Below are 24,897 nucleotides of genomic sequence, written 5' to 3' on the forward strand. Positions count from 1 at the left end.
GTATGTGGGGCATCACTAAATGCTCACAATGTTTCTGATCGGACCTCACACAACATCTGATGGGAAAAAAACACAACTCTTCAGTACAAAATAGTTTATTTTTTTTGATATATAATAGATTTAGTCGTAGCACTGATTCAGCAGAACACTGAGGAATAATCCAGTGGCTGAGTGAGCATAAGTGTGAATGTTCCAAGCTGGAATGTGTCCTCTGAGCTCCGGAAACCTGCAGAACCTCGGGTTCCGAGCCCCGACCCACACCCGCGTGAACTGGACCAACCTGAGAGCGAAGCCGAATTTATAATCACATGGCCTGTTTTTTTTTTTTTTTTAAGCCCCGCCCAATTCAGATTCATCAGACGATTTGACTCGAGCTTTTATCGTCTTTCCCAGTGATGTTCCTGGATGTGGGCGGGGCTTCTGAGGTGATTGATGGATCTGCAAAATATATAGGAATTTTATTCAAGTATGGTGTATTTGCTGTGTTCGGTATACAGACTGTGGCGTAAAGTAACAGCGCTTGGAGACAATTCCACTGGTGAAAGGCGTAAAGAAACACAATTCCGTTTAAGTGAAGGATGTCAAAAATATTTCTCATGGACGTCTCATGATTTCTCAACTCTGCGCTGGATCACGGAGTGTATCGTATCGAGTCGTAGCATGTTTTTCGCAAAACTACATCACAACCGGGTCACTGCACCATTTTAGTATTTAAAGAGGCATGTCCATAGTAAATATAGGGCGGGGCACCAGATTGACCCTGTGCTCATGGTGCTCTGGCAGCAGAAGCTCCGCCCACACATTGTCCAGGGTGTGTAGAGTTCGGGATATGAGCAGGAACACAGAGAATACTAAACATAAACGTTTCAGGAACACTGGAAATGGACCAATCGGAAATACTTCTGCAGCTGGATGAATTATGATAGGTCAAACCGGTGTGTGTGTATGTGTGTGTGTGGGTGTGTGTCAGTCAGTCTGTGCCAAAGTATCTCTGGCCGAAGTGTGTTGGAGCGACAGCATGAACCTCCGTTGTCAGGATTGTGATGTCAGGAAACTCCTTCACTATGGACCTCGCACCTACACACACAAACACAGTAGTTATGACAACAATCCATACACATTTATATTCAAACGCTTGTGTGTGTGTTTTTGTGTTACCATGTGGTGTGGAGAAAAGACTCAGCAGTATGATGTGTTTGGCTTGGAGGCCATGTTCCTTTAGTACCCTCACCGCCTCAATCACAGTGTTCCCCGTACCTGAGAACACACACACACACATACACACACACACCATATAGTGAACATGACATGAAGCTGTGGAAATCATGAGAAATAACAGCTCAGGTCACTTCCTGTTTCCACAATTATCGGGCTTAGTTAAATACTACCCAAGGTTCAATACTACCTGATCACATCTGATCACTGGCTTTCAATACTACCCGTTGATGTCTAATCACCAGGTTTAATACTACCTGATGATGTCTAATCACCAAGTTCAATACTACCCGTTGATGTCTAATCACCAGGTTTAATACTACCTGATGATGTCTAATCACCAAGTTCAATACTACCCGATGATGTCTAATCACCAGGTTCAATACTACCCGATGTCTAATCACCAGGTTCAATACTACCTGGTGATGTCTAATCACCAAGTTCAATACTACCCGATGTCTAATCACCAGGTTCAATACTACCTGGTGATGTCTAATCACCAAGTTCAATACTACCCAATGTCTAATCACCAGGTTCAATACTACCCGATAATGTCTAATCACCAGGTTCAATACTACCCGATAATGTCTAATCACCAGGTTCAATACTACCTGATGATGTCTAATCACTAGGTTCATTACTACCCGATGATGTCTAATCACCAGGTTCAATACTACCCGATGTCTAACCACCAGGTTCAATACTACCTGATGATGTCTAATCACTAGGTTCAATACTACCCGATGATGTCTAATTACTAGGTTCAATACTACCCGATGATGTCTAATCACCAGGTTCAATACTACCCGATGTCTAACCACCAGGTTCAATACTACCTGATGATGTCTAATCACCAAGTTCAATACTACCCGATGATGTCTAATCACCAGGTTCAATACTACCCGATGTCTAATCACCAGGTTCAATACTACCTGGTGATGTCTAATCACCAAGTTCAATACTACCCAATGTCTAATCACCAGGTTCAATACTACCCGATAATGTCTAATCACCAGGTTCAATACTACCCGATAATGTCTAATCACCAGGTTCAATACTACCTGATGATGCCTAATCACTAGGTTCATTACTACCCGATGATGTCTAATCACCAGGTTCAATACTACCCGATGTCTAACCACCAGGTTCAATACTACCTGATGATGTCTAATCACTAGGTTCAATACTACCCGATGATGTCTAATTACTAGGTTCAATACTACCCGATGATGTCTAATCACCAGGTTCAATACTACCCGATGTCTAACCACCAGGTTCAATACTACCTGATGATATCTAATCACCAAGTTCAATACTACCCGATGATGTCTAATCAATAGGTTCAATACTACCCGATGATGTCTAATCAATAGGTTCAATACTACCCGATGATGTCTAATCACTAGGTTCAATACTACCCGATGATGTCTAATTACTAGGTTCAATAGTACCCGATCAAATCCGATCACTGGCTTTTAATACTACCATGTAACTGGGTTTCAATACCACCTGATGTCTGATCACTGGGTTCAGTACTACCTTATCATGACTTGTAACTCAGTACTACCTGATCACATCTGATTTCTGGATTAGATTCTGACTGATGATCTCGGAGTGTAAATACTCACTCAGTATGGGGTACATTAGCAGCACCTTCCTGCGGCTGATGTCAGGAGGAAACTTGGCGTAGAAAACTTTGGCTTTCTGAGTTTCTTCATCACTCTGGATGAGAATCTTCCCGATGCGGATTGACCTACAGCAGTCTCGCAGACCCTGCTCCATCGCCTCGCCTACGTGAGCGCGCGCACACACACACACACACACACACACACACACACGAGTCAGTCTGATGTAATTAACTGAAACTTCTGAGGAACTCAGCATTATTCAGTATGCAGCTCCTGACTTTTAAATCAGATTTTGTGTGTGTGTGTGTGTGTGTGTGTGTGTGTGTGTGTGTGTGTGTGTGTGTGTGAGAGAGAGAGACTAACTCACCACTGCGCATGATGCTCACACCACAGTTTCCCTTCTCGAACTTCACTCCCTCATACTTGTGACCTGAACACAAGCACAGAAATATTACACAAATAATCACAATATATTGAATATGAAATTGTGTGTGTGTGTGTGTGTGTGTGTGTGTGTTACCCATGGTGGTGTGTTTACCTGTGGGTGTGATCACCGTGCACTCGCTGTACGGAAGCTGATTGAGTCCCTCTTCTACCACCAATCTTATCTACACACACAATGCAGCCAATCACATCCGTGCTCCAGGTCAGCTGATTTCGTCCCACCCAATCAGAAACATGCTGCTTTTGTGGTTTTGATTATAGCGCATGCTAGAAAAGTTACTGTTCATTGGCAGATTGTTTTTATTATGTTTTGAAATTAAAATTTTGGAGTAAATATGAGTAGTGATGTCATCTAACTGAACTTAAGCCCCGCCTCCTCATTGATCGGTTGTAATTACATGGTAATAAGTGACAGTTCTTACCAATCTGTCAGCAGAAAACACAAAATCACCTCGACTGGTGGACCTGAGACAGAGTGAGACAGAGGGGGACAGAGTGAGACGGAGTGAGACAACGCAGTGTCCATTTAAAAAAGAGGAAAAGTTTCACTAATTCACGTGTGAATATTTAACATTTAAATGAGTGGCAGGGTTCTTTTTTTGTTTGTTTGTTTTTAAGAATTACAGACGCTCCACACATTACGAACGTTCACTTTACACACTTGCGTGGATACGAACAAACCTGTCCTCAAAGTGAAATTTGTTCGGAGTCTAAAACATTCTAAACGCAGGCGAGCCGTGAGCTAGTCGTCGACATGACGCACACTGGACTCGCGCCAATACCATGTTTTAAACAATTTTCACATTTTTTTATTATTATTATAAATTATTTATTACTTAATATACAAAATATTGCATAAAGTATTTTGATTTGTTTGAGTATATTTGATTGTTTTTTGATAGTATTTGTAGCTCTTATTTGCGTAGTCAATAACCAACAAACAACTTACGAACAAATTCATGGTACGAACAGTCTTTCAGGATGTAACTGGTTCGTAATGTGCGGAGCGTCTGTACACACAAAACATAGTAGAAGAAGAATCTGGTTGATGAAGGTGTTGTGAATTAATGCACACACAAAAAAAGGTCATAAGAATGTAATTATTGATTAAAAGAGTCGATTGAAAGAAATGATAAAAGACGCAAGAATTATTGGGAAGAATTGATCAAAAAGGACAAAAGAATGTCTTAATATCGTCATCCACACAGTATCGGTATCATTAGATCGCAATCACGATTGGTCGATATCGGTGTCTCGCGCAGCCTCCAGTTCCTTCCGGTATGAGTGGAGGCTCAGCAATCATCTCCAGTAAACACTGTGTGTGTGTGTGTGTGTGTGTGTGTGTGTGTGTGTGTGTGTGTGTGTGTGTGTGTGTGTGTGTGTGTGTCTGGCCTCACGTCTCACGCGCCCTGTCCCTGCCGGAATTGGGTTTATTATTGCTGAAAACGCGGTGGGGCGCGCGCGCAGACTCACTTGTCCCGGATGATGGTCTGCAGCTCGCGTATCTGGTCGTTTAGAGGCAGAAGTTTGAGTTGAGGTCCGATCTGTTTGGCCGCGTCACTACCGGAGGTGTCCTCATTACCGTGATCACACACCGGTTCTCCTCCTGCTTCTCCACGTGCTGAAGTAGCGCTCGTGCTGACACTTCCGTCGCTTCTCTCCGCGAACCGGACCTGCTTGGCCGCGTGCTCTAGCTCGCGCTTCTCGGTGTTCAACACCTGCTTCTGGTTCTGACACGGCATTCCGTTCTCCAGACGCTGCGTTTCCATAGGAACTAACCGCAAATTGGATATTTAAAAAATATATATAAATATATATTATATATAAATACAGCTATAAACACACACACACACACACACACACACACACACACACACACACACACTGGGCTTCAATCAGACGGAAACCGAGCGGCGCGCGCTGACGGGATCGAGCTTCCGGAGATGCGGCTCGCGCTCCTTGCCGATTGTCTTAACTCGCCATGTCCCACGCACGAGCCCCGCGAGTGACGTATTCATTTTCAGGAACCAAAACACATCGACGGGATGTGACGTGACTGCGGGGCGAAGTTCTGATTGGATGATGCGCTGACAGGAGGAGGCGGGACTACAATACGACTGAAACAATATCATCGTAATATAATGACCATATTACAGTGTAATAATATTATAATAATATTAATAATAACACACCGTTTATTTATTATCCAAACTAAATTTCCAGTCAACAAATCAAAGTTTCAGATATTCCATCTTCACCTGACCTGATTGATGTGACCAATGAGAAAACAGCCCTTCACTGGAGTGACCAATGAAAAAAGAGCTGATGTTACCAAGAAGAAAAAGCTCCTCTCTGATCCCTGGCCAGTCAGAAAACAGTTGTTATTAATGTGACCAGTTATCGGAGAGATCTGTTCATTTCTTTCAATAAGAGAAAAGCTCTCTCTGTATAACCAATAACACGAGAGATCTAATGTGGCCAATGAGAAGAGAGCTGTTTATAAATGTGACCAATGAGAGGAGAATTATTTTTAATCTGACCAATTAGAGGAGAACTCATGGACATATTAGAGTCAAATAGTGCAGTTTAGACCAATGAGAAGACAGATGATTAGGCAACCGACCAATCAGAAGAGAGCAGCTTTTGCCAGAAGGTCCTTCTGTTTTTATTTGAATGTCCAAAACAAAAAGCAGATTTCCCCCAAAAAGATATTGAGTGTTCTCCAGTTCCACAGCCCACCTGCTTTAGTTTGTCTGTTGTTCTGCTGCTTTATGATCTTGTTGTAGAACACGTATATTCAGCAGGCCCTTTTCAATTCTCTATCTTTGTTCCCTCTTCTAACAAATCATGGGCGATACAAACTTTAGGATCCAACAAGACTGTGATCTGTGATTAATTATCCTAACAGGTCTGATGCTGGGTGGAACCTGAGGCTCTCTGGCTGTGGCTTGTTCTCAGAAGTGGAGCACTGGTGTTCCAGCACATGGGTGCAAGACCCTGAAATCATCAACGCAACCATGATGTAGTCGAGGAAACACAGAGCGGGTTCTCTAAACTGTAAGAGCTCAGAGACAGCAAGGTGCTCTGGGGATTTCAGTTTCCTCCTGAGGGTCTGACTGTAACCGCTTTCTATATTTATACACTTTATAACACAACTCATCACAGCGCTGGAGAACTCTCTAATCTGATTGTCTGGAGAACAAGATAATAACATACTGTAGTGTGATGCTTGTTATAGGTCCTCATGAATTAATGTATTTTCCTATTATCACCTTTATATAATTTATTCTATTTTATTTTAAATTTATTATGGGATTTTTGTTTTTATTTTTACTTTTTGATATTTTAGATTAAAATAAAATATTTATTTGTTTTGTTTTATTTTATAATATTTTATTTTCATTCATATTTTATACAAACAGAATTCTATGTTTTTATACACGATATTTTAACTACTGTGGAAACTTTCCTTCAGCTTTTTGTTCTTGTTTCCATGTGAAATCTTCTTCCTGTTCATCTTTGTTTTATTTATTTTTTCTGTTATTAATGTTATTAATGTAACATTTATTGCTTGTAAATCATGCGTTCAATTAATTACATTGCCTTTAAATCTAACTAAAGTGTCATGGTTATTTTAATATTACAATTTAAAAGTAAAAAAATGTGAATAATTAAAATTAATAGTATGTTAATGTTATGATTTTATAATTCACTTGTTTTATTTAGTATTATTACTATTAATTTATTATTTGTATTATTTATTATTTATTAATTGTAATAAAAATCAATTATAAATACTATTGCTACTTATATTAATAATAATATTATTTTTTATATAATAATAATAATAATAATAATAATAATAATAATAAACAAAAAATTCTAATTATTATTATTCAAGGAAAATGATTCCTTTTGGGCGAAGAGTTGTGTGCGCATGCTCAGTTCAATGCACCTGCTCCACAGAACGGCGCGTCCCCGACGGCCCGAGCGCGCCATCGTGGAAAGAAATCTGTGGGCGCGCTCTTTATGGCAAGTCTCAAAAGAAAGGGGGTGGTGGTGGGTGCGAGCAGCGGCACGTGAACGCGCCGTATTTGTCGGAGACGGACGGGGTGCAGCTGGAGAAAAAAAAAAAAGAAAAAAAAAAAACCACTCGCTCGCGCGCGCACGCTCCTCCTCTCCCTCGTTCTCTCCGTTCTCGCGCGCGCGCTCGAGCGCGTACGTCGAAGAAAAGCGGTGCGGCGGCGACGGAGGGGGGAGAGCGCGCGAGGCAGCAGCTGCGTCATGACGGTGACACCGCCCGCGCACCGTTAGGGGCAAAAAAAAAAAAAAAAAAAAAAAGGAAAAGAGAGAACGGTGGAGCATGGCGCGCGACTCGGGAACCTTTTGTTCGTTTGTCCGGAAACCCTGGAGCACGACGGGAATAAGGATGGAGCGGTAGTGGGGCCAAGACCAGGCGCGATTAACGCGCGCGTCCACCTGCTGCTACACACACACACACACACACACACACACCGGGGGGATACGGTCAGCGCTTGAGAGAGAGAGAGAGAGAGAGAGAGAGAGACCCCCGTGGGGAAAGGATGAAGATGCTCACACGCTAATCGCAGGGGAAGGAAGAAGGAGGAAGAAGACGCGCGTATAACGGGCGGACGGAGGAAAACCCCGAGACGGGAAGGTGAGCGCGTGCGCGCGTGTGTGTATGTATGCGCGTGTGTGTGATTGTGCGTGCGTGTGCGCGAGCGTTCGATGCGGCGGTGAGCGGTTTTCAGCTGGGCCGCTGTGGCGCGCGCGTCAAAGAGCTGCAATGGGGGGATAAAGAGAAAGGTGGGGGTGTGCGTGCGTGCGTGCGTTCGTGCGTGTGTGTGTGTGTGTGTCAGCTGTCATCTTGATGAAGCCATAATTCACAGGTGTGTGTGTGTGTGTGTTTGCGTGCGTGCGTGCGTGCGTGCGCTTGTGTGTACATGTGTGTGTGTGTGTGTGTGTGTGTGTGTGTGTGTGTGTGTGTGTGTGTGCCGGGGAAACGCTATGAAACGGTATAGAAAAACAATGCGTGTTCAATGAATACGCATTGGCAAACACGGTGCGCATACGCACTCACGCACGCACGCACGCTCGCGCACACGCACACACACGTTTGTGAAGGGATGGAGGCTGGTGAGACGCACCCCTGTTAGACCCGCGCTGCACAACGAGCATCACGTGCCGTTCGGTGTCAACCGTTTTGTGTATATGTATCGATCGTGTGTGTGCGTGCGCGCGTGTGTGTGTGTGTGTGTGTGTTTGTGTGTGTGTGTGCAACATTACTGGCCGACCCTTTGCGGCATGAGGAGGACCAGGACGTCTGTGCACGTTAGGACACTAGCTGTAGCAGTATCACAGCACGAGCTCTCGATCAGTGAGTCAGAACTCAGAATCTGAAGACATTTGGACATCATCATTGTTTTCCACCTTCAGACCAGCGTTTCCTTCACCAGGTCCCACCAGAGCCAGGCTGTAAAGCGAATGTAAACATCAGACTGGGGGACGCCCTGGTGAGCCCCGTGTCCTTATAACCCACGTTTAAATCACACAGGACACCATGTGAGCATCATTAGACTGACTGAAAACCAGAACGCTGATCTCAGAAGTCCACAGTCTTTAATCACAGTAGCTGAAACAGAAACGCCAAATCCACCACCATTCTAGAAACGTGCTAGCTGTCCCCTCATGATGTCCCTAATACGTTTCAGCGTAGGTTTTAAATCGCCGAGATGCAGAAGGTGTCCTGCTTTACCGAAAAAAGTGGATATGGACCGTGTGCTGTAATGTTTAAAAGGTTACACTTTAGCTTGATGTAGTATTTTATTACACTATATGGACAAAACGTATTTGGGGCACCTGATTTTCCCGCCAGGGGAAAGAGCTCAGGGTTAATGTTAGCCTTCTGATCAGAAGGTTGTGAGTTCGGATCTCACCACCACTAGCTGCGACTCCAAGGCCCTTGAGTACGGCGCTTAATGTTCAGTTGTATAAATAAGACAATTGTAAGTTGCTCTAAAAAGGCGTCTACCAAATGCTGTAAATGTAAACGTGGTTCTTCTGCAAAATCTTCTTACAAACTTGGAGGTACACGATTGTTAGGACGCATTTGGATGCAGTAGCATGGAATTCTCCCTTCACTTGAACTAGGAGACATAAAACTGTTTTAGCACGACAATGTCCATGTGCACAAAGCCATGAAGATCTTCTTTCCATGAGGATGTTGGAGTGGAAGATCTCCTGCTATTGATCTCCAAAATTATTAAACACTTTGAACGCTGACTGCACCCCAGGTCTCCTCACCTCACCTACATCAACACCTGACTTTACCTGTGGCTGAATGAATCTCCACAAAAAATCTAGAGGAACATTTTCCCAGGAGAGTGGAGATTATTATAACAACAAATGGAGTATCAGTGTGGATTCGGATGCTCAAAAAGAAGCACATAGCAACCTTCTGACCAGGTGTCCACACACATTTTGTCCATGTAGATAATTTTTTTTTCTAGTTGTGTAAATTATGACCTGGAGGACAGTGGAGTGGAAGAAGCGACTCAGTGATCTAAAAGAGTTTTTATTTGAAGGTGTGTTAGTAGGCCAATGGGACGTTGGGGATTCTGGGATAGCCCTGATCTTAAAGGAGCAGTTCAGCAAAATAAAAGCAAAGCGCTTGCAATTTCTACTTTCTCCAAAGTCAGCCAGAAAGTGTGTGGTGTCTGAAGTTTGCTTTCACAGTCGGATTGGTCAGGAGGTGTTAGGAGTAATTCTCCATATCGGTTCTCTGTTCACAGGAATGTGTAAATAGACGGATTATTGCTGTGTGTGTGTGTGTGTGTGTGTGTGTGTGTGTGTGTGTGTGTGTGTGTGTGTGTGTGTGTGTGTGTGTGTGTGTTGTTTATATTTAATTTCACATCATGGGAAGGAGTCTCCATTGTCAACACTTTGTTACAGTCAGAGATGAAGCTGTAACCAGGAAGATTTCCGACATCTTCAAGACAGAGGAGTTTACGGTTTTGGGGTTTCGTTTTAAGGCTGCATCTACACTAATCTGGATAAATATGTAAACGTGAGTTTTTGTGTTTTATTTTCGATCGTTTCCCAAAAGTTGCTAATCGACACTGAATCGTTTAAAACCGCTCATGTCCCTGTTCTGCTCGTGTGCAAATCGCAAGACACTTCGCCATGCGTCATTCGTGGCATTTGGCAGATGGACTGATTCAGAGCGACTTATATTTACAGTGTTTCATTCATAAAACTTGGCAGCTATGGGGTTAAGGGCCTTGCTCAAGGGCCCAGGAATGGACGTTTGGTGTGGCTGGGATTTGAACTGATGACCTTCCCATCCAAAGTTCAATGCTTTAAACACTGAGTTTATAGTAAACAAGTAAATAAACATTGAGTAAATAGTTGCTGTGAAACGAGTGGAATACACCAATGTGCTATAGAGGAAAGTGTTCAAACTCTGGGTGGTTGAAAAAACCTCTTCATCACACCATCCTGCAGGTTGATCATTTCATTGAACCACCACCACACCCTGGGTTTTATTTTCTAAGTTTCTAAGTGAGTTGTGCATGTTTCTGTGGACAGGATGCATTTGGACTTTGCTGGAGTTTAATCACTAGTGTGTGAGATGCAGAGCTGATTCAGTGGAAAGATGGACGGACAGATGGATGGACGGATGATGGATGGATGGATAATGGATGGATGATGGATGGATGGACAGATGATGAATGGATGGATGGATGTTGGCTGGACGGATGTTGGATGGATGATGGATGGATGGATGATGGATGAATGATGGATGGACGGACCGACAGATGGATGGACGAATGATGGATGGACAGATGATGGATGGACGGATGATGGATGGATGATGGATGGATGCATGATGGATGGACGGATGATGAATGGATGATGGATGGACGGATAATGGATGGATGATGGATGGACGGATGGACGGATGATGGATGGACGGATGATGGATGGACGGATGATGGATGGACGAATGATGGATGGGTGATCTGATGGCTGAACTTAAGTTTGAACAGACCAAGTTTGATCTCTGACTTGATTACAGACCAACTCATACTAATCTGTTTTTACCTCCTCTTTCTCACTGCCTTTCACACACACACACACACACACACACACACACACACACACACACACACACACACACACACACACACACACACACACACACACACACACGTGCTCACAGTTGTGTTGTGTTGTGTTGTGTTGCGGTGGGGTGCGTGCTGCTGTCACAGTGCGGCTTGTCTTAATTGTGAGAAATGCAGTAGGTGGGCAGATGCAGCGACATTTACACAAAGGTAGAGAACATCTCACTCTCTCCTCACTGACTCTCTCCCACTATCCCATAATCCTGCTGTCTGGCTCTTGCGGCTAGGTGTTGAAGCTGGATAAATATTAATCTCGTTTTTTTAATAACAGCCCTTTGCAGACGGTTCCTTCTTCCAGCTGCCTTGGTTCACCCCGAGCTCAGTGCTGTGTCGAGGTAACGTCATGAACTGCATCTCCATACGTGATCCCACAGTTTCATGTCTGAATAATGTTTCTGTAACTCAGGTTGTGTTTAAGCGGAAAAACGGGCTCTGACAGGGACTGGAGATTGCATAGGCCACACCTCCTTTTTTGGCACTAAAGGGGGCTTATTTATTAGCACTGACATGGGCAAAGGCCACACCTCTTTTAAGAGAATTTATAACAATGTAGGTCTTATTTTTTTCAAGAAGACCTACAGGGATATATTCTCCACCTCTTTCATTAGGACTGACATGATCTCAGGCCCCACTGCTTTCATTAAGACTGACAGAGACATAGGCCCCACCTATTTTCGGATGACTTATGGGGACATAGGCTCCACCTCTTTTTACTAGGACTCACAGGGACATGCGCCCCACCTTTTAGGTGACTTATAAGGACATGCGTCCCACCTTATACGTGACTTATAAGGACATGCGTCCCACTTTATACGTGACTTATAAGGACATGCATCCCACCTTATACGTGACTTATAAGGACATGCGTCCCACCTTATACGTGACTTATAAGGACATGCGCCCCACCTTATAGGTGACTTATAGGGATATACGCCCACCTCTTTTATTATAACATAAAGGAACATTACCTGCACCTATTTTATTATAACTTTTAGATACACACGCCCTTCTCCTTTCACAATGATTATAGGGACATTTTTTTTAGACTGACAGGAACATACATCCCACCTCTGTCAGGAAGACTTATAGGAACATAGGTCTCACTCTTTGTATTAGAACTGGTGGGCTCACATAGACCATGACCTCTTTACCAGGACTAACACAGCCTTCTTCACTGGATGTTTTGATGTAAGATCTGTAGTGTATCTGTCAGTCCAAAGTTAAAGCATGTGGCCTCAAAGCTATCACTTATCTTTTAATTAAAATGAAATGGAAATTTTCACGATACTGAATCACAGTGACATTCTTTTACTTCGAAGCAGTTTTTATGGGCATTTTATAAAACTTTGTGGCTTCAAAATAGAGCTGTAAAGACGCTCTGAAATCAAAACAGACAATTATCCTTGTTATCTTGTGTCCTTGGTTAGATGATTCATCCGCTCTAATCACTTAAAGCACATGTTGATTACGTATCGAGATCCGCATCGCAGCAGAAGAACAAATACATGTGTAAGTGCATCGTTTAAACATAAGCAGTGTGTTTTATAAATTTGTCAACAAATTTCTTATTTGTAATGCAGTTTGAAATAAAACGAGCAGTAATGAGCAGTCCTGGATCATTACTGATTGGGAAAAACAACGCTTTAGCATCATGCTTGCTTTCTTCGAATTGTAAACACGTGCATATTAAATGATGAACAATGTGATTGTAAACCAGAATTTTCCCCGTGTTGCTGTTTTGGTTTTGGAAATTAAGAAACATTATTGATTGGTCATTTGTGATGGTATCAGTTGCTATTATTTCGCCAAATAAAAAAAGCACAAAACACATTAACCAGCAACGCTTTTAAACCTTTTTAAGGTAGCAGAAGATCTCCAGATCCCACACGTACAAACCTTCACTTAATTTCCACAGCGTTTTTAAACAAACTCTTCCTTTTTGCAGCCGTCTGCTGCATCATAGAGCAGGACATGCAGAGGACAGAGTGATGTAATATAGCACAACTCTCAGTAACACTGTGTGTGAGAGAAATAGGGAGGGGAGGAAAACAGATTAATGTGGGTACACAGAGGAAAATGAAAGTAAAGAGAGGTGAGAGTTGTGTGGATTTTTCTGATGAGCCGGCTTCTTGTGTTACTGCTTAAATAGGTTGTTTTTTAAGGAGAACAAATATGTTTTGGCATTTATCACACTAGCTGTGTGTGTGTGTGTGTGTGTGTGTATGTGTGTGTGTGTGTGTCTTCACAGGTCAGACAGTAAGAATGACGTTTGTGCAGTTCAGACTTTCTCCAGATTGATGGATGTGCTACAGGAGTCGCGATTCGCAGGGCATGAGCGCTGCCCTAGTCCTCCTAATGCCACTGACCACGGTATACAACAAACACATCATTACTGCATAGGAACTCTTGATTCATGGATTCAGGCAGTAATATATACATATACATACTTTATAGTTTATACATTACAGTATGGTAAATTGCTCTGTTTTGCTAAACCATGTTAAATTATTAACAAATTACAGTATACTACTGCATACTGAACACCATTTTTTAAGACTCCTAGGTGGGCTAGGCCAGTGGTCCCCAACCCCTAGGCCACAGACCGGCACCAGTCCGTGGGTCAATTGTTACCGGGCCACACAGAAAGAATACATAATTTACATTATTTCCATTTTATTTATTGTCTGATTCTGAACGTTGTTTTATTTTGGAAAATGACTGGATTTTCTCCTCCACATCTGTCTATGACTCACTTTTGATGCAGGTCATGATGCCTCGGTCACATGTCTTACCTCCATCCACTACCTTCTTAAAGGAGCTCCGGCTGCTAACACATAATACATTACCGCTAAATTCAAACCCCCAAGCGAGCAAAATGAACAAACAACAACACAGTGGATTCACGATTATTATTATATTTAGAAAATACCGTTTTTTTTGGTCGTACAATTTTATTTGTTGTATTTATTCACCACACCTTAAAGGCCGGTCCGTGAAAATATTGTCCAACAATAATACTGTCCGTGACGCAAAAAAGTTCGGGGACCACTTGGCTAGGCTCGTAGTGGTGGAGTACCTGTACATGCCATCCATGCAATTGCCAGTATATAGTCTCCACCTATTTTGTATTAGGTCAGATGGGCTCATATAGGCCATGACTTCTTCCTAAGTACTCATATCATGCCTTCCTTAATTATTTTGCCAAGTGACAGTGTTCCCTCAAATCTAACCACTAAAATGACAGTTATATTGTCTGCTTGCCTCCATTTTCAACCTGCCATAGACCTCCACCCTGAAGTTACATTTCCTATCCACCCAAAAGCTTCAGAATCTTAAGGATTTGGTTCGCCAGATATTCACATCTATGAAGTATGTCATTCTAATGGGAAAGCAAGTTTGGACAAACTTTAACTTAACTAAATCTAAAGACCAGCACAAATTAAATGAGAACATTTGTTAATGATAATAAACAAGCACCGGTTTCTCCAATGTCATATGCCAAGTGGAAAACGCCACCAATTGTTTCAAACTCAATACAGGTTTGAAAACCCGGACTCCCCAATGATTCTGTCATGTGACCAACAACTGAGGACCACCTACGAGGCTTCACATGGGCACTTTGATTAACACTGATAGATCATATTATGCTTATTGTACAAATGATTTAATGGTTGGTCATTTGCAACATCTGGCAAAAACGTTCCTTTCCTGTTAGGACAGGTATTTATTGAGTACCAACCTGCTCTGTAGCAAAAGCTCAAAGGCTGCTATGCAAGTACAAATCTCCTTTCTTCCCTCATTTATTGGGATAACTAGGGACTTAAATTTTCACTCCAGAGTGTCTGTAATTAGGACTATTTACTCCTACTCCAGCAGAGTCTGACATCACGCTGATGTTTTCCACTTTATTATCACACTTTAGATTCTATTATTTCCTTATTTAATAACCCAGTCATGTAATATTTTTTTGCAGTGCTCTCAGATGAATTAGCATCTAGCCTAGCAGAGAGAGAGAGAGTGAGGACTGTGTTAGGAGCATCAAATTTTATTAAAACTGCATTCTAATTTTAATTACTTGAATGATTTAGTATCCAAATGTATTTAAATATTAATTATCCTATAAAATTACCCTGACGCATTAGCAGTACCGCTACACTGAGCGCTCGGTTCGTATAATAGTGCTAAAAGATAAAGATTTTTCCTATGCAATCTCATTCCATTTTCAAATCTAGCTTTCAAATACCCTTTTTGGTGTTCAGGAACAAGGCATAGCTAACATCAAATCGCATTAAACCTGACATAAGCTTTTCTCAATTATTTTTTCTAGACTCGCATGATCATCTCTCTGACAAGTCGCATGTTCTGACGCACTGTGACTCCACTGAGCCTTCTCTTCTTTCTCCACCCACTCTGGATTCCTCCAGTCAGACAGCCGAAGTTCCCTTCAGTGTGGCAGACCTGCACGATGAGTCTGTCTCCAAAGCCACCTCTCTCTCCTCCCTCTCTTCATTCTCTTCTCTCTCCTCCCTCTCCTCCCTCACTTGCTCCAAGCCCGTGAGTCCTTGGTCCATGCCTCAGAGCTGTGACAGGCCACCCCTTTCCAGCATGGATTCTGGGGGAGCAGACTGCATAAGCTGTCTACTTCCAAAGAACCAATCATGCGAGTCCGTTCTTGGATTAACTTCAGATTTCCAGTCCTGCCCTTCCTCAAACATCGGCATGCAGTGTCTCAGCTCTGTCGCCAGTACAGGCCGATATGGTGACCAAGTGCTATCTGATCAGCTCCTCAGTGGTCCCCCTCTTCCACCCGGAGTTAATGAAAATGCAGAAGGCAAGTCATTGCGGGAAAGCGAATCAGATGACGATCCCACCTCTAGGAGTATATACGAGAGCTTGGGGGAGGAGGCTCAAGACTGGAGCTGCCTGGAGTCCCTTATCAGCGAGAGCCGAATGGAACTATTAGATTTGTGCTCTCGCAGTGAGCTGGCAGTCAATCTGTTCTGTGAGGAAGATGTGGAAAACTACATGTTCCAGGATGAAGAGTCAAATCTGGGTACTGATGTCTGTTCGCTCAAAATTCGCTACGAGTCCTACCCGGATGTGGCACAAGAACGGACTGAGGTCCCCCTTCAAGACGAATCTCAACTAGGCTTTTTCCCCACTCTTCCTTGTAGCAGGACAGAAAGCTTGCAAGACAAGGCAGACCAATCAAGTGAGGACAAGATAGAGGCCCCCACAACCCCCAACAGCAATTTCCTTTTTGACCTCAGTAACTCACCAGAGGATTCTGGTGAGTTCAGTGATGACAGCTACTGCACGGGCTCATCTCCTGACACCTGGCAAGCCCAGCAACCCCATGGGCAACTGTCCAGGGAGAATTCTAGTTCCTCTAGCCAGCTTAGCTACCGTCTTCGTGCCAAGAGGAAGGTTGCTTTCCGAGAAGACTACCTATACGATGTGGACTCCATAGAGAGTGAAAGGAATGCAGAAAAGCGCAAGAAGCTGTCAGTTGGACCTAAGAAAGAGTGGGACGATGAGTGGTGCCCAAAGAAGCGGCGCCGGTCATGTCGGAAGGAGCCACCGGTCATCATTAAATACATCATTATAAACCGCTTTAAAGGTGAGAAGCACATGCAGGTGAAGTTAAGTAGAGTGGAACCTTTTTTCTCTGTGGTTAATCTGAATCCAGATACTTTACTGCACTATGAAAAACTGGCACCTCTGAAGGCCTACTGGCAGAAGAAGGAAAAGGAACAGCAAGAGCAGAACTCCTTAGCAGCTGCAGACAAAACCAAACGCCTCAATGGCTGCAAAAGGCCTCCGAGCTCTACCCCTAAACGCAAACAAAGGCGCGCAAGACTCAGGATTCAGCGTGTCCCTGCTGTAGAGACTCCAATCCACAGCCAAACTGCTGCTACCTTGTGTAACAATCAACAAGAAATGGCTGACTCAGTGAAAAGCACAGAAGACCTACTAGGGGCTGCAACACACGATGCCTTGGACAAAGTAGAGACAGGTAAAACTACACACCCAGCCAGGGCTAAGAGCAGGACTCAAGAGAGAGAGGAGAGGAGGAAACTAGACAAAACAGTAAAGATAAAGAAATTCAAAAGTGAAGCCAGGCTGAGGGCTAAAATGCTACAGGAAGCACAGACAGAGGATAATGTCACTGCCTCTGAACTTACAGAGTTAAGTTCTTGTTTACCTGAAAACCTTAGTGACTCTTTGGAAAGTAATCTTCTCACAAATGAGACCTCGGTTGAAAAATGCACTTTGACTCCCACTGCCCCTGGGAATAATGAGAACGTGGACCTCTTGCCTGGTGGATATCTACAGACACTTCTGGAAGCTTCTGTTTCCTCCAGCAGTACCAATGGGACATATTTTTCTACAGACCAGCAGCAGACAGGGTTGCTATCAGTTGCAGACCCACTGCAACCAGTTCAGACTTGTGTTCTTTCCCCTCCCTCAGAATCTGAGCTCCCACAGTCACCCCAGCCTCTCAATCACAATCCACACCAAACACCATTCCCTGAAACAGACCACCCTGAGCAAAGCTACTCTGTCAAGTGGCCTTCTCAACCCACAGTTGAGCAGCTTGCATTTTCCCCTGACATTCCAACTCAGTCCCCAGTCATGCCATCAGGCTTTCCCAGGCCAATGCCTGTACTAGCAGGAGAAGGCACAACAGTTACAGGGTATAGCCAGGTACCACTGGGTCCCTGCAGGATGGCATTTGAAGAACCAATTTTGCCAGAACCCCACTCGGATACAGATTATGGGCGCAGTCCGGTGGGATCACGAGCTGAAAACGGCATGGGCCGACTTGTCAGCTTTAACTCCCTGGGATCTCTTTCTGCAGCTTCAAGCAACTATAGTTCACTTAGCCTAAGAGATAATGAAAGAGAAAGAGAGGAGGAGATGAGTGAGATCAGTGATGGTTTCCTTTCACACTGCAGCCCTCAGTTGGTTCTGCAGCAGAGCCTTGAGGAGATCACTCCACTTCGAGAGTCCACTGACTTGCTTGACATATCGAACTTTACCCCTGACAAGTTCCGGCATTCCTCCTTGTCTGAAATGTCCCCGCCTGACACACCAAGCCCCTCACCTCAGCTTCTAGGGAACTGTGGCAAAGGGGGAGGGTTTGTAGAAGCAGCAGGGGCTAATGTAAGGTGGAGCTGCAGCACTGTCCCACAAGTGGAGCAAGATGCTTCACAAAAGACACACCTCATACAAACCTTCACTGAGGAGGAGGATGACGAAGGGCTTCAAGGTCTTAAGAGGTCTAAAAAGAAGGGAGGAAAGAACGGACAAAGCACTAAAAAGACCAAAACTCCCAAGGCGGCTAAAGGTGAGAAGGTTAAGCTTCCAAAACAGGGTTCAAATTCTGCTAAGAAAATCAAGGCCTTATTAGAGGGCAAAGCAGCTAAATGTGACAGGAAATTAGATAGCGGCGCTCCTTCTCCAACCCCATCCCTGAATATGATAGGGGCTCAGGGGGACTGGCCGCATGCTGGTGCCCTATCAGATGATGATCAGGGTGAGTTCCAAGAACCGTCAAACATCCTGTCCAATATTGTCTCTGGCATGGCAGAGGTGCAACGCTTCATGCGGGCTTCTGTGGAACCACTTTGGGGGCCTTGTCTTTCTCCTGGCCAGCACACTCTCCAAAGCCAAACACTAAAAATACTTGGTAGCAGTGCTGACCTTAAGAAACGGGGTAGTGCATCAGGGGCAAGTAAGGGGAAGAAAGGGACAGGTGGCAAGACCTCGTCAAAACTTCTTGCACCAGGCTTCTTCCCTCCTATCGGTTTGGATTGCCTTCCACTTCCTCATCGACCTGCTCACAAAAAGATGTACCGGCACAAGAGCACCACAAAGTTTGCCCGCGACGAAGTTTTATCGGGTAAAAGGGACATTAAAGGAGTTGCACTGGCAGCTTTGGTAGAGAAACAGAGGTAATATTTTCTCTTTACAAAGTACCCATTTCAATCCTTGTTTCTTCTCAAGCCCTACTGAGCCACCACACACACACACACACACACACACAAAATCCAGAGCTGCAAGGCATTGACTTTACCCAAACTCCTTTGCCTGCACCACAGGAAAGTGGGTACACCCTGCATGACAGCCCTGCTAAGCTACCTACTGACTAAGTGGAGTCACTGTATCACAGCTGCATCTATCTGCCATTTGCTGCTTTGTTGCATTTTTTTAATCAATTTATTTCTTGATCAGTTTTTTTTAATAAGACAATGCCTTGAAAGCCACCTACTCTGGTGTGTAGTATTAATGTAGGGGGGTTGTTTTCTTTTCTCCATCACAGGTCAAACGCTATAAGTGTTTAATCCGTGTGCAAACACTGTTGTTTAAAACATCACCTTGCAAAATGGTTGCCTTCTGTTGTTTAGGGGTCAAAGGTTTTTTTCTTCTCATTAAGAATTTTCCAGTGTTACTGTGCCAACCATTCGGGAATATGGATTCAGAAAACTCCACGGGTAGCGCATAATTAGGGGAGGACATCAAACTTTTGTATAAGGCGTTTGTGTCTTAATGTAATAGTTGTCTTTAGTATTGCGTTTATTTACGGTTCGAGTATTGAGGGTTCGGTCACCGGTGCCATAGGTTGACCCGAGTCCTCTCTGCCAGTATCGAAATGCTGTTGTACAGGAACATATGCACTATTTACAAAATAAGATTATATCAAACATGTTTAAAAATGAACGTGCCAAAATATGAACAATTATGTGTACAGAACATTTTTATCGACATAATAAATATTTGCTGTTTTTTAATGTGGTGGTGGTTGTGGGAATGTATGTGTGCGGTGCCGGGGTGGGTTGGAGAATCATTTCGGATTTTACTGTTGTTACATATGCAGACATCGGTCCGTGGAGTATTCTGTACAATCGGGGAGAACCATATCATAATTTTTCTTTTTCTAAATGTTCTGTTCAATATGACCTGCAGGTTTGCGAAGAAAGAAGAGTTGTAACATTGTTGTAACTACGCATGTGCCAAATCTAAATTATTTAACAATTTATCACAATTATTCTTTTTTTTTTTCAACGTCATGAAAGACGTGACTTGATGTCTGTTTCCGCCTGTTTTCATAGGGCAGCGGAGAATTCGGATTTATTTGAATATTTTTATGAAATTAAAGCCAACAGATTTATGCTAGCTAGAAGGGAGGACTTGATTTACTATAACTCAATACTTTATCACGGTACACAGTACAAATCACAGAGTGCAGTCCCAATAAAACAAAATGGTATGAACAAGAAAACCACACTGAAATTATATAATTATTAATTATTAATTCTAATTTATTATGATATTTATTGTCACTTGCTTGCTAGCAAGTAACCTATTACACCTACTCGTAGGTGCTACTTTAACTAAAAATAAGCTATGAATCATCATCTAGTCAAAAACGATCAATGGAACATATTTTGTTCAGAGAATTCTTTTTGAGGACACTAAAAGAGTACTTCAATGCTGCATTAAGGCTTAGGAGTACTTCTACTCAATATTAGCACATTCTTCCTAATTCTTCATGACCTTCTAAGTGATGTGTGGGGCCAAACTCCTGCCCCGAAATAGGTTAACTATTCGAGCATGTGCAGATGGAACTGGACTAGCAGCACCATAAATCAGTACAGATCATTAAAAAGGGTGAGTTTTTCCCCTCATATTTCCTTTTCATGAAGATCGCGTTCCCTAATAGACTCGAATAAACTCCATCACGTTTGAGTTTTTCCGACTAAACAGGACCAAATGTTTTTCTTTTTGTGTTTGCTCGCGATATGCATGCATAACCATGATATTCAAGCTACGTTGTGCATGCGGATGCCCTTATTTAGCATCTTATTTTGTTTTAATTTTATCCTCTTGCGATGTTTCAATGTTATTTAATGTTTACAAAAAAATAATAGTAATAAATTAATGCTAGTTCCCCGGCATTCCCTACCATTCATACCCCCCCAAATGATCATTTCATTTATATTTATTTATTTTTTGGGATCAGGGACTTACACAGAATTCCCACTTAAAGAAATGTATGAAACACATCGAAAAATAAATGCATCCACGTGCCATATTTACGAATGTATTACACCTTCATGTATTTTTTTTGATTTTGCAAAACAAATTTTTTTTATCCTGTATTAAAAGAAAAATCCTGTTTGTACCATCTGGTATCTTTTTCCAGGAGGATTATTAAACTTCTTGATGTAAGGGGGAAAACATTTAACAACCTGTATATTTTTCATCGTGCCAATTTGTAAGATATTTTCTAAGTGTATATTTTTCTTAGAAAGTGCTGTGAGGTTTGTTTCTTGATGTGGCTTCTGTCCTTATTGCCTCTCGAGGCAGTGAAAAAGGTCACTGAATTATCATGGGATTTTTTTTTGTCTTAAAGCCAAAAATTGTGAAAGACGAAAAAAGAAAATCCTGTGGTAAAAGAGAAAAAAAAAAAGCTGTGGCTTTGTTGAGTTTTTTTGTTATTGGACCAATCTTATTGTGAGAGTGTTGTGGTCTAGTAAATCAATTACTGATTTAAAAAATAAAAATAAATAATTCATGAAAACAGACAGCTAATTAATGATGACACTAATTTGTGATTTAATCTCTGTTTTATAGATTTTAATGTAAATTATTCTAGTATTTTGTTTCTGTTGTATCCGTTTCAAAGGTTTAAATATTTGTGAACCAGCCTGTATGGTGAAAAATGTAATATTGGTAACTGGAGTTTTGTAATCATGTTTATGGAATAAATATAAATTTAAAAATATATATATCTATGTTTGCATGGATTCTTGTTTTTTCAATCTGAAATGTTTTCAACATATGTCTGTTTTCATCAGATTCCTGTTCTAATTTTCAAGGTTAAAGTAATTGCAAAACATGTTTACATATAAAATAATTTTTATTTTTATAAAATGATATGATAACAGATAAATAGTGTCAGGACGATTTTTTTCATGATTTGATTTGTGCTTTATGATATGAGTCCACAGAGCAGCGCCCTCTACTGACCATGGTGACCAAGAAGATGAGCAGCCACCTGGTGTGGAAAAAAGACCTTCAGGTGAAATGTCAAATGAACACAGTTTGAGGGCATACACTATCTCTTCTTTCTTCTGTCGTTAACTGGGCGGGGCATACACTCCTCTCCTTCTTCTAGTTTTTAAGTGGGTGGGGCATACACTCCTCTCCTTTTTTCTGTCTTTAACTGGGCATACACTCTTCTCCTTCTGTTTTTAAGTGAGCGGGCCAATCACTCTTCTGTCTTTAACTGGGAAGAGCATACTCTCCTCTCTCTGCTGTTTTTAAGTGGGAGGGACATACACTTCTCTTCTGTTTCTAAGTGGGAGGGGCATACACCTCTCTCCTTTATTTCTTTTGTCTAAGTGAGAGGGGCATACATTCTCTTCTCTCACCATCTCATCTACATGGGAGAACAACCGTTTCAGCGTGAGAGGAGCTTCACTCATTAGAACCACCTCTGTCATCAAGGGTGAGAAGCCGGGTTAATGGACATGTTCAGAGGAGGGACATGGGGTATATCAGTAGGAGAATGCTTTGGATGGAGCCACCAGGAAGGAGGAAAAGAGGAAGACCAAGGAGATAGTTTATGGATGTGGAGAGGGAAGACATGCAGGAAGTTGGGTTGAAAGAGGCAGATGTAGAGGACAGGGGGGTATGGAGACGGATGATCCGCTGTGGCGCCCCCTAATGGTTGAAGTTAAAAGAAGAAGAAGAAGATTCAAGAGTGAAAGGATGTTAATATATAGAATGTGGTGTGGATGTTCTTTAGTGTTTTAGTAGGACTGGGAGTTGGTGTGTGAGAGTGTGTGTGTGGGCAGCAGGTCATCGTCCTGGTCATCTACAATTCCAATGAAACACTTTCACGGCTGCACACAGTCTGTCATGTTTATTGCTTATCTGAGATTAGTGACCGGCAGAAAGCCGACATGCTGCATGGCTGAATGTGATTAGTGAAGGACCGCCTTATTTACAGTGTGTGTGTGTGTGTGTGTGTGTGTGTGTGTGTGTGCATACAAGATGTCAGATTAGGGTTAGGGCTCCATTTACACCAGCAACGCCAACAACCGAGAAGTTCAACTCATTTCTAGCATTTAATACAAAACACACAGCACGCTGAAGTGTAAGAAGGTCATTAATGTTTGGGGAAATCGGACTTTATCACTTTTTTCCCCCAAACTGTTACCACAAACTCAGAGGTACAGAACTGTGTCGAACGTTTTAGGATGCAGTAGCATGTAATTTACCCTTTACTTGAACTAGGAAACCAAATTTGTTCCCTGTGCCATTGTGCTCAAAGATCTCCTGCTATAGAGCTCCAACTCTATTGAACACCTTTGGGATGAATGTGAACACTGACTGCACCCCAGGAACCGCCTCACCTTCTCACCTACATCAGTACCTGACTTTACTCACATTCTACATGAGGATGTATTTGGATTATGATTATTATAAACAGTCTGCTACAGTGTGTTTAGGAACATAATTTGCATGAACAGTTCTGCATGTAAGCGACCATCACTGAACTGTACACCGCAACAATGATGGAACTGTAATGATTCAGTGTTTTTGAGGATGAGGGTGGGTTCTCTTTTAAGTCTGGTTCCTTTAATAATAATTCATAATAATAATAATAATAATAATAATAATAATAATAATAATAATAATATTAATATTAAATATTACATAATACATTTTAATGAAGAAAAAACACCTAAAAAAACCCGAAAAGATGAGTGAATTTGTGAGAAAAAATAAAACAGTGACGTTGTTGTAATATGCAAATGCTGTGAATATGTAATAAGCTGCTGATTAGCATAGAGTGCAGTATGTTTTAGTTATGTTCATTGTTAGTTGTTAAAAGTTAAATGCGTCATTGTTAATGTTAATAAACAAGATTGTATTATTATTATTTATTTTTTATTATTTATTTACTTTTATTATTTATTATTATCATTATTATTAATATTCCCGCGAAGCCTCGCTGTTTCCATGGTGACCCGCGGCCCAATCAGCGCGCAGGGGTAAGTGTGGGCGTGGCTTTCCCCTGTAGTGTCATTGCGAGTGAGTGCTGATCTCAGTTCTGTTTTCTTCTCCCTTCTTTCAGTCTCAGAATCTCCCTCAGTTTCGTGGCGGTTTTTATTTTGATTTGTTCTTCTTTCTGGCGTGTCTCTCTCAGGCACCATTGAGCCCCCGGAGCAGCCGAGAATGCCGAACATCAAGATTTTCAGCGGCAGTTCGCATCCAGACTTATCTCAGAAGATAGCCGATCGCTTGGGACTGGAGCTGGGCAAAGTGGTGACCAAGAAGTTTAGCAACCAGGAGACGTGGTGAGAGTTGGAGACACATTTCCTATTTAT

The 24,897-nt window shown here is 42.4% G+C and overlaps 3 protein-coding genes and 1 long non-coding RNA gene across 10 annotated transcripts in view; 2 read left to right on the top strand and 2 right to left on the bottom strand.

The window, feature by feature from the left end:
* LOC310720448 overlaps positions 1–24,897 on the bottom strand; it is a 104,132-nt gene that overhangs the window by 29,612 nt on the left and 49,623 nt on the right. The window lies entirely within an intron of this gene.
* Positions 80–5,316, bottom strand: uprt (uracil phosphoribosyltransferase (FUR1) homolog). 4 transcript variants are annotated; one of them, XM_083530993.1, is made up of 8 exons: positions 5,161–5,316; positions 4,761–5,044; positions 3,710–3,752; positions 3,382–3,451; positions 3,211–3,273; positions 2,844–3,005; positions 1,159–1,257; positions 80–1,077 (listed from the first exon to the last, which is right to left on the bottom strand). In XM_083530993.1, exons 2-8 carry the CDS (start codon positions 5,027–5,029, stop codon positions 971–973), a joined length of 813 nt encoding a protein of 270 aa, XP_083387119.1. In that variant the 5' UTR covers positions 5,030–5,044; positions 5,161–5,316; the 3' UTR covers positions 80–970. The 4 variants fall into 4 exon arrangements, with proteins under 4 accessions (XP_083387119.1, XP_083387120.1, XP_083387118.1 ...); XM_083530994.1 differs by having other exon boundaries at positions 5,173–5,292; XM_083530992.1 differs by having other exon boundaries at positions 5,167–5,289.
* nexmifa (neurite extension and migration factor a) lies at positions 7,260–22,283 on the top strand. The gene is made up of 3 exons (XM_083530913.1): positions 7,260–7,965; positions 13,740–13,861; positions 15,819–22,283. Exons 2-3 carry the CDS (start codon positions 13,789–13,791, stop codon positions 19,451–19,453), a joined length of 3,708 nt encoding a protein of 1,235 aa, XP_083387039.1. The 5' UTR covers positions 7,260–7,965; positions 13,740–13,788; the 3' UTR covers positions 19,454–22,283.
* Positions 24,587–24,897, top strand: part of prps1a (phosphoribosyl pyrophosphate synthetase 1A) — a 7,741-nt gene continuing 7,430 nt past the window's right edge. For 2 of the 4 annotated variants that reach the window (XM_083530981.1, XM_083530982.1), the window contains exon 1: positions 24,587–24,867. In XM_083530981.1, the coding sequence (XP_083387107.1) occupies positions 24,746–24,867 (122 nt within the window). In that variant the 5' untranslated portion in view covers positions 24,587–24,745. The remainder of the gene's footprint in view (positions 24,868–24,897) is intronic. The other 2 variants (XM_083530983.1, XM_083530984.1) reach the window with 1 other exon arrangement.

Source organism: Silurus aristotelis (assembly GCF_946808225.1).
Source record: "Silurus aristotelis genome assembly, chromosome: 26".
NCBI classification, from domain to species: Eukaryota; Metazoa; Chordata; class Actinopteri; order Siluriformes; family Siluridae; genus Silurus; species Silurus aristotelis.